The sequence below is a fragment of the Apteryx rowi genome, unplaced genomic scaffold (assembly GCF_003343035.1).
Source record: "Apteryx rowi isolate R43461 unplaced genomic scaffold, aptRow1 scaffold_258, whole genome shotgun sequence".
NCBI classification, from domain to species: Eukaryota; Metazoa; Chordata; class Aves; order Apterygiformes; family Apterygidae; genus Apteryx; species Apteryx rowi.
In genome coordinates, this window is record NW_020448952.1 from 346,232 (window position 1) to 360,644 (window position 14,413).

General features: G+C 37.7%; 1 protein-coding gene across 2 annotated transcripts in view; it reads left to right on the forward strand.

Moving 5' to 3' along the window:
- The first annotated feature begins 1 nt into the window (after position 1).
- Positions 2-14,413, forward strand: part of LOC112966826 (uncharacterized oxidoreductase YtbE-like) — a 55,070-nt gene continuing 40,658 nt past the window's right edge. Inside the window, exons 1-2 of one of the 2 annotated variants that reach the window (XM_026067311.1) lie at positions 2-142; positions 7,749-7,853. In XM_026067311.1, the coding sequence (XP_025923096.1) occupies positions 58-142; positions 7,749-7,853 (190 nt within the window). In that variant the 5' untranslated portion in view covers positions 2-57. The remainder of the gene's footprint in view (positions 143-7,748; positions 7,854-14,413) is intronic. The other variant, XR_003253752.1, reaches the window with a different exon arrangement.

Consider the following 14,413-nt stretch of genomic DNA (forward strand, 5'->3'; position numbering starts at 1 on the left):
AGTTGTAGTCTGCCGGGAAGAGGCTAGACGAGCGCTCGCGGGCTGCAGCCATTAAGCATGGCCGCGCGGCAGGGGGGCGGGGCGCACGGGTGCCCTGYGCTGCCGCTCGCCAACGGCCGGAGCATCCCGGTGTTGGGGCTCGGTAAGTGCCGTGTGTCACTCGTCCCCGGCCTGGGCCGCCCCTGGCCCGGGCTGCGCTCCTCAAAGGAGCGGGCCTGGGTGCAACCCGCACCGGCGAAGCCCTGCCTGTGCTGCCCCGCTGAGAGACGCTGCAGCGCGGCGGGGAGCTCGCGGGCGGGCCCTGGGGGCGCCCGGCTCGCTGCGCGGGCCGCGAGGAGGCGGGTCGGGCCCGCCGCGGGGCGCAGCGGGCGGCGTTTCCCCCCGTGGAGACGCGGGTGCAGCCCCCTGCCGCGCCTCGCCTCGGGTCGCCCRCGCCAGAGCCAGGCGGTTCCTGCGCTCCCCCAGAAGCGCAGCTGCTAGCGGGCGGGTGGCTTTTCACGGCCACCTTCAATGAAACTTGGACCTTAGGAGGCCCCTTCTGCTGCCCTACGGCCAGGCAAGCTGAAAGACAGGTGCTTTTCGGCTTGGGAGTGCAAATGACTCCTTCCACACCCCCCTAAGTGTTATTCGGTAATTTTTATGATGTTCGGGTGATTTGTTTAAAGCAGAGCTTCTTATTGGAAGCTTTGCAATATCAGTTTTGTTCTGTTTTTTCTTTAGCTACAGATGTTGTAATCAAATGCCTGCTGGGGAATCTCAGCTTTTATTTAAAATCAGACGGCTGGTGTAACCTTCTGTCTCAGGGTTGCAGGACAAGGTCGCCTTTGTGGATTTTGAAAGAATTCAAATGCTGTTACCTGCTAAACTCTTGCAGGGCTTTAGAGGCTGTTGGTTATATAAGTCTTTATTACACTTTTAATAACAATTGTGTCTTTAGGAAAAGAAGGAGCCACTTTTCTGCTTGAAATATGATAATGAAAGGGAAATTAATTTTCTGTTGATAATTTGCATCTGGCCACATTTAATTCTGTTATCAGTTGTGTGGTGAAGAGTCCTGCATTAGAATCAGTAAGGCTCTTAAAGATTTTTTTTTTCCCTAAAGTGTGAACATGCAAAATTAGAAATCCTTTTGAGATCATATTAGTTGCCTGCATCAATGCTAGTGATTCTTCAGGAAAACTACTGTATTCAGTTGTAACAAAGCGAAACTGCAGACTAACCTGAATATATCTTGCTGTGAGTATTCAGACATGAAAGTGGCCATGAAATTTGAAAGAAGGATTTTTACTTTTTTCTCCCTTCCCCCTCCCTGCTCCAGGGAGGCAAACAAAGTATTTCCCCACTGTCAGCYGTTTGAGAATAGGGGAAAAGGATTTTTGTGTTTATTGAACTGCAGATGAAAAAGCCCAAGATTATCTTGCAGTAGTATACCCCTTTTAGCTGTATGAAGGAACATCAGATTTATACTATCCCTGTTCTTAACTGGTGGATTTGCTGATGCCTCAAAAGAGGCAAAATCTTACATGACTACAGGGCCTGAATYACCTATCCTTAAAGGTGGCTCTTGCAAGCCAGCATAGGAACATGTGAGCAGGGAGGGTAAGTATCAGGAATTCTACATTGTTATGGTCTATGCTGTGCGCATAGTAGATAAAGAGAGCGTTTCAATCTTCAGAACATGAAAAAGCATTAACTCTCCCAGTGTGGGAGATGTAGCAAAGGCTGCCTGGAAGGTGCATCACAGAGGCAAGCATGTACCAGTGACTGTTATATACTTGAGGTTCTTGTAGGTACTCTTTAATGGCTCTTTTTGCAGTAGAAAGAGTTCTCCCTCTTCCAGCTAGAATGCAGGTAGAAATCTTAGACTGGATTTTTCTTTTTCCCTTGAATAGTTATCTTTTGTATATATATTGCATTGATTAGTTTTTATTTCTTGTAAGGAGTTAATTTACCTCTTGATTAAAGTCTCAGATTCTTTTATACACCATCTGGAGATTTTTTTCTGTCTCCTTACAATCTTTCTAGAAGTCTTTCATTGACTGCATATTCTAAAACATGGGTACCCTTCCCAGTCAATCCTTTATGATGCAGTTTTATTTTAGGTCAGTTCAATATCCCAGGTTTTCCATGATTTTAGACAAACATACAAATCAAAGGCACTTACATGCTTTGTCTGTGATGCTGGAGTCAATCAGTGACACAAATATCAGGCTAAGCTGTAAAATAAAATGACCCTCATGCTCCTTACATCCTGTAGGTACTGACTTCAGAGCAGTTATGTAGGGTTTTCCATAGTACAAAGGAGGGTAAATTTGGAGATGAGGATTTTAGAAACAGTGTATTAAGCCACTAAAGTCAATAAGAGTTGGTCTTTGATTTTAGTAGGGCCAGTGTTTCAACTAGGTGAATAGATAGAGCTTGTAATGCTTGTCTCATGGTACCCAAAATTGTTTTGAGCAGACTTAGAAAGTCATAGTAACTCAGTATCATCAACAAAAGGACTTAAAAGTCTATAAAATGTTGGTAACTGTTTTTTCCATATATTTTTGCGCATACACACATTCATAAACATTTAGTATGTATATGCTGAATGTAGGTATTTGTTGTTTTATTATCTATTAACCTTAATAAGACCTTGCTACAGCTGTCCCTTGCATCTGTCCATTGTTCCAGTATATGCTGAACTGTATTCCAGACTGTCTCCAGAGTCATCATTTTTCTATTGGAGATTGTATTAAGTAATACATTACTTAAATGATTGGAAGAAGTAGTACACTAGAAAGTAATCGGGCGGAAAAACTTCTTTTTTGTTCTCTACCAAATAGAATGCTGCCTGCTGTCCTTTAGTTATATCAGTAAGTACTCAGTAGTTGTTTATTAAGCCTGAACTCAACCACAGTGAAGAACTAACAACATAGAAGAACAAGAAAATTAAGTTTGAAATATTCTGGGCCAGTAACTTTTGTCAGGTATGGCTTTCAAGGAAATTCTCTTGAATGGCAGTAGTGTCACAAAGAGCAGAATTTGGTTCTTTGACCACTCTTCTGTTCTTCTCTTGACAGAGTAACAATTGACATGTTGCTTATACATTCTGCAGCTTTTTGAAGATCTTGTAATATACAGGAAAAGTCAGGTAAATTTAAGAAGTCCTTGTTGTATGCTGCAAAACGTTGCAGATAAGAAAAGCTCAAGACTAAACACCTGTATTTGTGGTCAAGCAATAAATACCAAGAAACACCACCTAACACCATGGGATCTTGATCCATGGTAGGTGTTCCTACTTGCTACTGTTTTACAAATAATGATTTATTTTTGCTACAACCTTACTGCACTAATGTTTGCAGTTCAAAAAATTTACTTGGCAGTAAAGTAGAGGAGAGTAGAACTTCTCTGTGAGGTAGTGCAAAACCATTTCTGCAGGATCTGAGGCTTGGTTGTTTCTTTGCCATTTCTTATCCCTCTAAACATGCAGACCTAATTGTTATCTGTGAAAAATGATCTTTGAGAGGACAGACATCTATGTTGTCTCTGTTGCTGGACAAGCTTTCTTRAGCTTCAGAGACAGATAAATATGCTATGTTGAAGTAGTTGCAACTACCCAGTCATGTCAACTAGGAGGCAGAGCAGACAGACATGCAAGTTATTTCCAAGCGATGAAAACTCTTGTAGCAGCTGAGAGATTGAATAGGAGACATGTTAACATGGCTCTCAGCTAAACCATGTTACTAAGATAGAGTCCAACAGCAGAGTCTAGGATAGCATTCTGAGAAGGGAGGAGAAAAAAAAAAAGCTTCAGATGGCAAAAGGTGGTGGTGGTTCTTTTTTTAACCAGGGCTTTGGTGTGTGGGTTTGTTTGTTTTTGAAAGCTCTCAGGAGCTTGTTTCCATGTCAGGGCTGCTTTGGCTTTCACATTTGTATAGAAGTGTGATAAATTGGTCAAGGTTTGATGCAAAAGGGGAAACAGGACAAGAAGGAGATAAAGTAGTCGTTCATTAGCTTGCCATTCTCTTTCTGATGCTTTGYGCTCATTTACCCAAGCTATTCTTGGTGAGGAGGACCCATTTCTATTAAAAATGTCTAGTGAGAAAGATGGATTTGTACACCACAGAAGATTACATAGTATGTGAAACAGTTTATGCTCAGTYTGAAGGGTTACTTGAAACAATATACCAAAATCTGAACATCCAAAATTCTATATTTACCTATGCATATTCATATTATATTGTGTTTGCATTGTGTCCACTAGCAAGACAAATCTACCAGCAATGATAAAGCAAGCTGTCGTTCTTGAGACACCTACTGATTATTGCAAGGCAGCCCACCTTTGTGTTAGAAATAGTTGTATAGCTGAAGCTTTAATCAACAAAGGAAAAATAACCTACCTGTTTTTCTTGTAAGTCTAAAATGAATGAGTGTTTTGGCCCTCATACTAGATGCAAGTGCAAAGATATGCCCCAGAGGAGTACGTTACCTCATAATGGCTTTAGATTGCTTTAGAAAATGGCTCCACTGAATATGTTGCTAATAAGATAGCTGTAACTTCTTTCCATATTTGCAAGATTTACTTTATTAGCATTTTAAAAATACGGGGCAGATAAATGATTGGTATACAATGGCAGTTTTGAAGTTACACTTCTTTGTAGGAGCTATGTGTTTCCAATTACTGTATATTTTGCTGTGAGCCTTTGTAGTGTAGTAGGGAATTCCCTGTATTTTCGTTGTCTTAATTTAACTACAGGATACTTGGTCCTTATCTAAAGCAACATCATTAAAAATGGATCATTTTTCAAAGTAGTACACAAAATTTTGTTCTCCTCTGGTTTTGGAAAAATAATGCATATACTTTGTACTCTTCATGCTCACTTCTAGTTAAGTAGGGAGCCCTCACAAAAGTTTTCATTTCATTAAGATTTTTTTTTTTTTTTATCAAGTCTGTGGGATAAAGCTGCTGCCATCTAAAGCATTTGGATATAATTCGGTAGCAAGAGAAGTTTTCTTCCTATAACTAAAATATCAGGGAACTTTTTCAAGGTCATGTGCTGCATGGTTGAGTTCAGTATGGCATTACCCTTCATTGGAAGGCTTTGTTGTGTGAGGGAGGCTTGATAAAGTCTCCTAGTGGTAAAAAGATTTGATTAGTTCATGAACCTTACCAATATGCTTCTCTGAACACTTTATTTTCAAGCTAGGAGTAAACACTCCTATGCATTTTAAAATTTTGAAGTTGTGGAAGCTGCATACATGGTTATAAATAAATAAAATTTTACCTCCCTTTATTATAAAAGGGCCCTAAAGTCCCAGTGAAAGTTCTCTCTTAAGGCTTGTTCTGGCTCTCTATAGTGAAACTATGTTTAACCCTTTGATATGATGGTTATAGTTCCACTGAAAAAGACTTTGTTTTTTCTAGGCACAGTAATCATGAAATTCAGGGTGTTTGGTCATATAGCCTGTGATTTCCTGACAAGTCACGTAGTTGATACAAAAAATACATAGAATGTTTTCTAGTAAAGTTGTTTGCTATGTAATCCTTGGTGTAGCTACAATTAATAACAGCTTGATGAAATAAAAAGTTCTCTAATGATCTCCTTCTATAAAAGTATAAAATTAATCACATGCTTATTTTGGAAGGGGGTTCAGGACAGAAAAATTTCAAAGCAAATATTTTATTAATAATAATGATGCTCATCACAGAAGTGCCTGAAGATCATTGAAGTATGGTGCCACTATGATAGACATTGCAATAGGAGAGCAGACAGGTACTGGCTTGAACAAATTACAGTCAAATAGCCAAAGCCTGAGAAAGAGGAATAAAAAAAATCTCAGTAAGTAATATGATATCAGTTAACTTCTGGCAATAATAATTTGCTTATGTTTCATTTTTACTGCATATGTCAGTATGTTACACTAACATGGTAAAATAATACATACAGGCACACACGTACAATTCCTCTATACTGTAACCATTAAAATCTCTCTTGCCCTCGTTTCAGGGTGTTCCTTAGAACTGCTTCCTGCAATTCACCTGTAGCTTTACCTACCTAAATAAATCATAAAAATAAATTTTTACTGACTTTGCCAATTACAACGTTTAAGACATAACATCTTTTGCATCACAGCCACCCAAGACTTCTTGTATTATTCCCAGTTCTCCACAAGTGAGATTTTTCTGATAGAAAACATAAAGTTGGATTGCTGCATTTTCATTATGTCGTGTTTTGGGTTTTTCTTCCCCATAAAAAGCTACACATAATTTGGAACCTAATGCTTAGTGCAAATGCTTTAACGTTTTCTTCCAATACGTATTAACTGGATTAGTAAGGATATGGAAAAGGTATCTGCTTTTTTAATGATTAATTCTAGGGTTGCTCATGGTCATTCTTAAACTTAACTGTGGTCGGAAAAAAGCCTGTCCTGTTGGGATTCGAATCAATTGAGGTTTTGCTTTTCAACTCAATGGCAGCAGAATCAAGCCTTCACTTTTTGTCATTCACCACTTTTAGTGCCTTTTTTCCATCACTCTTTCAGTTCTTAAGGAAATTTATGGACCAGTGTTCCTAGTACCAAGCCCTGTGGCACTCCCCCCTATTAATCTTATCCTGTAATAAGAATTGACTGTTTATTTCTCCCTTTTGCTTTATGTCTCAGCCAGTTTTTTTATTCTGTCAGGACTTTACTTCTCACCCATGGTTACCAAGTTTCTGCAATAGCCTCTTGTGATGAACAAAATGCCACAACTATAAATCTTTGTCTCATTCATCCACTATTTCAGTAGCTCTGACCTTGAGAAGTTGTACTTGAGCTTTGAGGGCCTCCAGATATTTAACTTCTGTCATCTGTACAAAACGAGACTTATTCCAGGCAGCTGTATTATATTGGTAGAGTGTGGAACAAAATGAGTATCCTCTCCTGACCTGACTAAACTTGCTGACCTCTTACCTTCCTTGCTTTCTTCTAACTTCACCTGGTTGCAGCTTGATATTTTATTCTTTAAAAAACACAGAATGCTATACAAATGTGTGTTTTGTTTTGTTTTCTTTTGCATCTGGGGGAAAACAGTGGGGAAGTTTTTGCTTTTATCAGAAGGTACATAATACAGAAATAGCTTTTTGCTGGAGGAAATTGCTTCCTTTTCTCTGCTTTTGTCATACCTGTAGAAATCTATATAGTAACAAAGCAGGCCTTTTATATTTTTACTGGAGGGTTTCTCTAGAAGTCCGAAGGAAAAAGGGACCGTTTTCTTAATCTTCAGTTTAGCATTCCTTCATGTGATCCATCTTCCAGAAAAAAACCTCAAACCTGTTTAGTATTTGAGTTACCTAAGTATGTGAGTTAAATAGGAAAATGGAAAGGTTCAATGAAGTCATCTTTATAAATCACAAAAAAGGGTCAAACACCATTTTCCATTCATAGAAGGTTGTATTTAACCTTCTGGTATTCAAACTAGAACCAGCCCTTAACTGGTTATTTTGTACCAGATGTTTAAAGAAAATCAACTGGTGTTTACTGCTTATAAAAGAGAAATGTCTACTACATCCTACAAAAGATTATTTTTTAACATCTGTTTCATCTAGAAAAGAGGTTTTGTTTGCAAGGTTTTATTTCTAAATAAACTCAATCTAGAGAAGAACAATTAAAGTTTTGGGACTGTACTGTTAAAACATTTACATAAAATAGAACTGAAGGAAATAAAAGGTTGTAATAGAAATGCGATGATCACTTTGTGTTAAATAACTGTTTGCTCTGCCCAGGCGTATCTTTTTTGCTGGAGGGACTGAAGTGGATGAGAGCATTAGTAACTTTGACATACACTGATTATTTTGTGGAGATTTGTGACAAACATCTGGATCTTACAGGTACCCATGCAGCATAGAAGAAATGGATGGCCTAAATATTAATTTTAAGTGCATTGTAGTGTCAATAAGTCATGTAATAAAGGCAGACCATTCAAGTGAACTTCATAGATTCTCTAGAGTAATTTTAGCCATAATCCCGAAGCTCAGTTTCTGAGGAAAGATGTCATGAAGAAAATGTAGGAGACCTAATTGGTGTAGTCTACCAAAATTTGCCTAAATTGTGTTTCCACTTGAATTTAAGCTGTGGTATGAGTGCTGCCATCTAATGGGAAGTATACCAATATTTTAATAGCATTTTTAGAGAGCAAAACGATATGAAAAGGACATGTCCTTTCRAAATGTGCTCCCGGTGAATTATTTCCTCATTTCGTTGTTTATGTTCCAAAGCTAGAACCCATGTGCACCTGCAAGAATAATGTCCACTTGCACTGATTTATATTTGACCTATTAACTGTGACTTAACAGCAGAAAGATAGCTTGCTTTCTTTCATGCTGGATTCTTTTTGGCATTCACACTGTTGCTGATGTGATATGGATGAATTTTAAAGGTCCCTCAATAAATATRAGTAATAAAAACAAAATTAGGCTTTAATGGCTGTTTAATAATTAAAGCTTTTGTCAGTTTAAGCAGAGACATTTTCTGTGTATGCTTTAAAATTTTCTGTTGCCAGCATTACTTTTAAACATTATGACTTTAAATGCCCACTAGATGAATGAATGAATTGTAACCCATTTGAAATGAACAAGGAAGCAAGCTCCAGTGTATTTAACTGTTGTCTTTCACCATGTTTCTATAATATAGAGAAATGGTATAAAATGTTATTTAAAAAACATTGCCTGACTTTTATCTTTCAGCCTACATATAGCAGATTTCAATCATCATACTTTTTTTCCTTTGCCAGAGCTCCTTGGCATAGTTTCTGGCAGCGTTGAATGGTGATGTCACATGGTGTTGTAACCTAAATTGCAGTAGTTCCTCATGCCTGCAACGAGGGAGGAAGGGGGTACTGAATCCTAAACTTTCTTCAGTTCTAATGTTTATGCCAAGTACCTCCAATACAGACAGTGATACAAGATCCTTGTTATGAACAAAAAATAAAACAAAATGAGAAAGGGGAAAGCCATCTTTGTGGCTTTATATAAGTTTCATAACTGTAAGCTCTGTTCCCTGGGCTTACTGCCTGAATGGAAGTACTTTGCATTCTAATGCACGCTATTCTAAGGTTGCATGTGTAATGTGAGAGGCAAGGCTGCAACAGATGTTGTTGTCTTGGAARCCTTGAGGAAAATATATTTTAAATTCTTAAATGATACGAAAATGTAGAGCATTTTATCAGAAGCATTCTTTATTGTTTAGTTTTAATTTGCACTACTGATAGCTGCGTTGCTGCTGTTCTTTGAACTCATGAATGCAATTAGATATCAGTGGGACTCTGCAGGTCTCAGACCTTGCACTGCTGCATGATTTTGCAGGAGTGGGGCCTTAGGTCATGCTTCACAGTTGCATTTATTCTGTAAGTAGTCCTGTGTGTTTGCAGGGTACTGTTATGATGTTTAAAATTAGCCATCATCTTGAATGCCATGTTGAATGAGGATCTTAAAATGAGTTATTGTACATATGTTTTCCTGATGTAAGCTACAAATCATTATAAATTTCAGTTCTCTTTATACTTTTTTCTATAATATTCTCTTTACAATATTTTAAGTGTTTTTTTTTTAATTAGTGATCTCATGGTATACTAAAATTTTTAACATTACTATCCCTCTACTATATGCTTAATCATAAATGATATAACATATATGCAAATATTAAGCCCTTACTCTGTACTTAAGTAGGGTATTGTCCTAGTTCTTACTGTTGTGAAATTTTGACTTAAAAATAAGTTTTGATCATTCCTTTTTTGGAAGTTGTTTAGAGGAGAAAAATGTCACAGGTCTCCTGTATTGTGAATTATTTCCAAATGTCTAACATCATTAATCAATTAGTGTAATCTTTATCAGAGTAGTGTAGGATGATGCATTAATTAAAGGGGAGAAAAATAAAATATTTTTATTCAGTCTATTCAGTCTTTATTCAGTCTAAGTTTGCTGTACATTGCACATATCATGCTTACCTGTTATGAAGTCAGAAGTTCTATCAAGGTATGATAAGTGCTAGAAGTATTTGCGATTGAGTTAACAAAGGGAACAGAATGAAAATCATTTAAAACTGGTTCACACCAGCAATTCTTTGTGCACTATTAACTGCTAAGATCTAGTCACAAAACATTATTCTGAGGAGAAAAGGTTTAGTGAACCCTAGAAATTGGATTTGATTTATGCCAGAAAATCTGCCTTTTCACTGCTTGAGATTTCTATGGAAGAAAGCCACAGTCTTTTACCAAATGGTTTCTAAGGTAACATCTTATAGCAGAGCATCTGAAAACAATTTGGTTGTTAATGAGAAATAGTTCTCAGCRGTGGGAAAGTGTTGAGTGAAAGAAAAGGCTTCAAGATTTGGCAGTCTGTCTGTAAGGCATTTAAGTAAATGTGTGCTGCAACTCTGCTTATGAAATTTCTACATGGATTACGCATACGTAGTCTGTCTTTCAGATGTATAGGTCAGTTTTCAGAGCTGTCCTTCCCTGTAAGTTTAACTGGGAAGTTCTGAGCAATAAAAACAAGCATTTGTACATGAAAACTGAATAATTTAAATAGTTGGCATTGCCTGATGGAAAGATCTTTACTCCTACAGCACAAATATTTGCATTTTGGGGATCATACTGTATTTCTAACTGCCAGAAATACAGTAATGAATTGGAGTCATAGCATCCCAGTGACAATAGATGCTGCTTGCAGAGTTCCTGTGCTTGTTGTGGGAGGCGTTCCAAGCAATGACTTTTATAATCTCCTTTTCTGAAGTTTTGACTAGGTAACTTTAGCTCAGTGATCAGAGATGTACCTTAATTTTACAGCAGATCTGAATATCCTTTACAGTCGGGCCCCCTCTGTGAGGTGGGGGGATGGAGCTTCTGTCAGCAATGGCTCATTGCCATTTCTTCCTTCCTCTCAGGAAGAGCAAAAGCTAGCAATTCTGGCTTCCCTTTCCCTGGAAACATGATAAACATGTAATGGCTCCCTCCTACTTTTCCACTGCAGCTAGACTCTGTTCCTGTGTTCTTCTCTTTGGTGCCTGAACAGAATTGCAGAGTTCAAGATCGCGCTTGCATGCTTTTCTTCCTTGTGATATTGAAGTCTATGAACTTGTTTTAACTGAAACACAAAGGAGAAAAGCAGTCCCAGAGTGACCCCTTTGCACTAAATGGTGGATTACATTTAGCAGGAAGATCTGAAACAATACATAAGTAAAGCTTCTATTATTAAATAAAAAAAAGAGTAAAATTCAGACAGCTGTACAAAGGCAAGAAAAACTTCAGGGTGGAATCTCTAGATTTTTACATAGGTCAGGTCTGTTAACAATGTTTTATTAGCATAGCAATATTAGTTACGAACATGAAAATATCACGTGCATACTGTATAGCTGTGATGTCATAAAAGTGCATGTAAACATAACTAAGACCTCTGATAGGAGTTCTCTGGTGAATCTTTTTGTACCAGTGTGTTGTTACTGTATTGAAGCACCTGCCTCACTGCTGTGCTGGCAGAGTCCTCCTCACCATGCCATGAGATTTGCAGAAACAAGCTCATATCCACACTGCAACTGCTGTAGCTCACATTGCATCATATTTCTACAAAACCACCTTTATCGGCATCTGTTTATTGCAGTTACAGCACTGCATTGATACTTTGATATTGCAGTGTCAAAAAGGGATAACAGTTTCAGGAACACTGTAGACTAATTCCTGCAACTTCTCTGCAGCTTTGACCTAGTTTTTAAATGGGTGAGTTTTAGATAACTGGTCTGCTGCTCTAGTCCTGACCAAAGCATTGGTTATATAATACAAGTCTCCTTAGCGCCTTTCCATTATCATTGATGTTGTCCTAACAGGTCTTCTAGATGCCTGTCATCTCTCTAGATTGCATTCCTGCATCAAGTTYAAGGGCAGCTGCTCTATTATATGTACATTAGATGCCACTCTTGCAGACTGAGTAAAATGCCTGAGTTGTATCATTAAAATGGTTGTGATTGCATTTAGAATGTAACTGCATCCCATAACTAGAAATACTCTGTAATTGCTTTATGAAAATTATATAGAATGATAGCTTCATAACAAGCTTGACTTTGATTTCACCTGCTGCAAAAGAAACCCCTACGCTCTTCCAAAGAAGATGGGATGCAATATATTCTTTATGATTTGATGCTAAATGTGATTTTCAGAGTAATTGACCCTGTTAAGAAAAAAGTAAGCCAGAATATAGGAGCAAGAACACTTGGGTTCTAGTGCTGTTATTATAGGAGGTTAACGTGACATTATCTGGTTCTCTGAGAGCAGCTCTAGTGATGGTGCTGGGGCACATAACCTCTGTACAAGAGGAACAAAGGCTTCAGGAAACAGGTTCTTGGAGAAGCACTTTCTGATGATTTGACAATTGGCTTGAACACAACTTTTTATTTTATTATTAAAAACACTGAACATATTGACTGATCTAACTGCTGCTGCCACCAAACAGGGAATGTTTCTTGCCCTGTTTTTCTTCCTTGTCTTGGTGTTTCTCCCCTCTTGGGGCTTATTCAGCTTGCTGAATAATTAGAAAACTTGACACTTCTCCCCCCCCCCCCCCGATTTAAAAATCTGAATCAGCTTGTCAGGAGATCAGATGAATACAAGAGTAGATGAGACTGTGGCTGCCCCTTTCAATGATAGCAAACAGTAGATCACCTATCCTTGAGCCATCCTATAGAAGAGGCATGCGATTCTGTGAATGGATTAGTAATAAACCTTGAAATGTGTAACATGTCTGTTTGCTGTGCGTGTAGACAAAGTTTTATGTTTTATCATCAAATGTGGTTATAAAGTATTAGTGAAATCAAGCTGTATTGACAGATGTTTATTAGGTCAAACTGATAAAGTGAAATAATAGAAATAAAACCAATAGAAAAAGCTACTTCAAGCTTATGGTATACAATACCATGTACATGCAATAAGTATGTAAACATGGATAAAAAGCCATGTTTGAAACATTGCTTTTGAGAGCTTTCTCATGTGACTACTGAGAGAAAGTTAGCAAAGGAATAGACATTTTTCTGTTTTTTTGTTTAAATCAACGATGTTTCAATTTAATACTGGGTACTGATGTCGGAAGAGAATCAACCTATGTATGATCACTAAATATCTTGGCTGTAGATTCACTAACACAGACTTTTCTAACGTATGCGAACCCACTGATTTCAAGTAGCCATAGTTATTCACATCACAGAACATTTTTATGAGTTCAGATAATTAAATAATATTTTCACATTTCACACAGGACATGAGGACACACTCCTCCACAAAGGAAGAGAGGAAGTGGGRTAGGTCCTGATTCTCTTTTTCAGTAGTATTAGTGTTTTGAGTCTTTGCATAGTTCTACAGTGTTCTGTGAAGGAGGACAGAAGGTTTAGTGAGGCTAAGACCCAGCTGAGATGGTGCCTAAAGCTCTGGAGGAGAGGAGCTAGCATTTTGGTTTGTAATCCTTTCCCAAAAGTTGGGGAAGGGGCTTGCCTTTAGCCACTGCCTTATGAACAAGATCCCTCTACTCCTAATCTTTGGTACCTGCTATGGTTTGCTGAAGCGCAGGTTTCTCGTCCCAATTTTGTTAGCAGTGTTCTGCAGGATATCAAAAAAGTGATGAGTAGCTGTGACAAAAAGAACAAGCTATTCTGTGAACAGCAGAACCAATAAAGCCTAATTCTGTACAGATTTGTCCTTTGACCTCTCCATATTTCCACTGCAGTATCCTCATTCCTCCCAACTATTAATTTTCACAAAATCTGCAGGAATATAATTATCTTAGATGTCTCATTTAAGTGAACTTAACCCAAATTTGAGAGAGCTGAAGACAATAGCCTTATTTCCCCAGGAAAGCAAGTTAAAATACTAATTTTTAAAAATAGTTTTTCCAGACTTGCTCATATTTGACTTCATTTAATAAAAGGAATTTCTAATTTTTTCATCACAGAACTCCAGAATAAAAATATGTTAATGCAGTGTTTTAGAAACAGGAGGAGGATGGAATGAGTGCTAGTTCATATTAGTTTTAAATGCAAGTCCAAATTTTGTCTTTAAATATGTATGTATTACATACAGTGTGAAATACATCTCTGAGGAAAAAAAAAGATAATCCAAACGTAAGAAYGTTAAAGTTTTTGTATTCAAATAATGTTAAGTCTGGCTTAAAGATGTAAAACAAATAGAAACAATGAGCAAAAAAGTTCAGCATTTAAGTTATTTCACCTTCTTTTGTCACCCTTCTGAATCTATGAATTGCAAAATGTTTAGTCACATGAGTAAATGCAAGAAAACTGCAATTTCTAGAATCTAGAAGCTGTAATGTTAGTTGCATTATTAACTTTTAGATTCCTGGTTTTCATTATTAAGTTGGTTTGCAAAGTGGTAATATTACATAATTGTTAAGCTTGC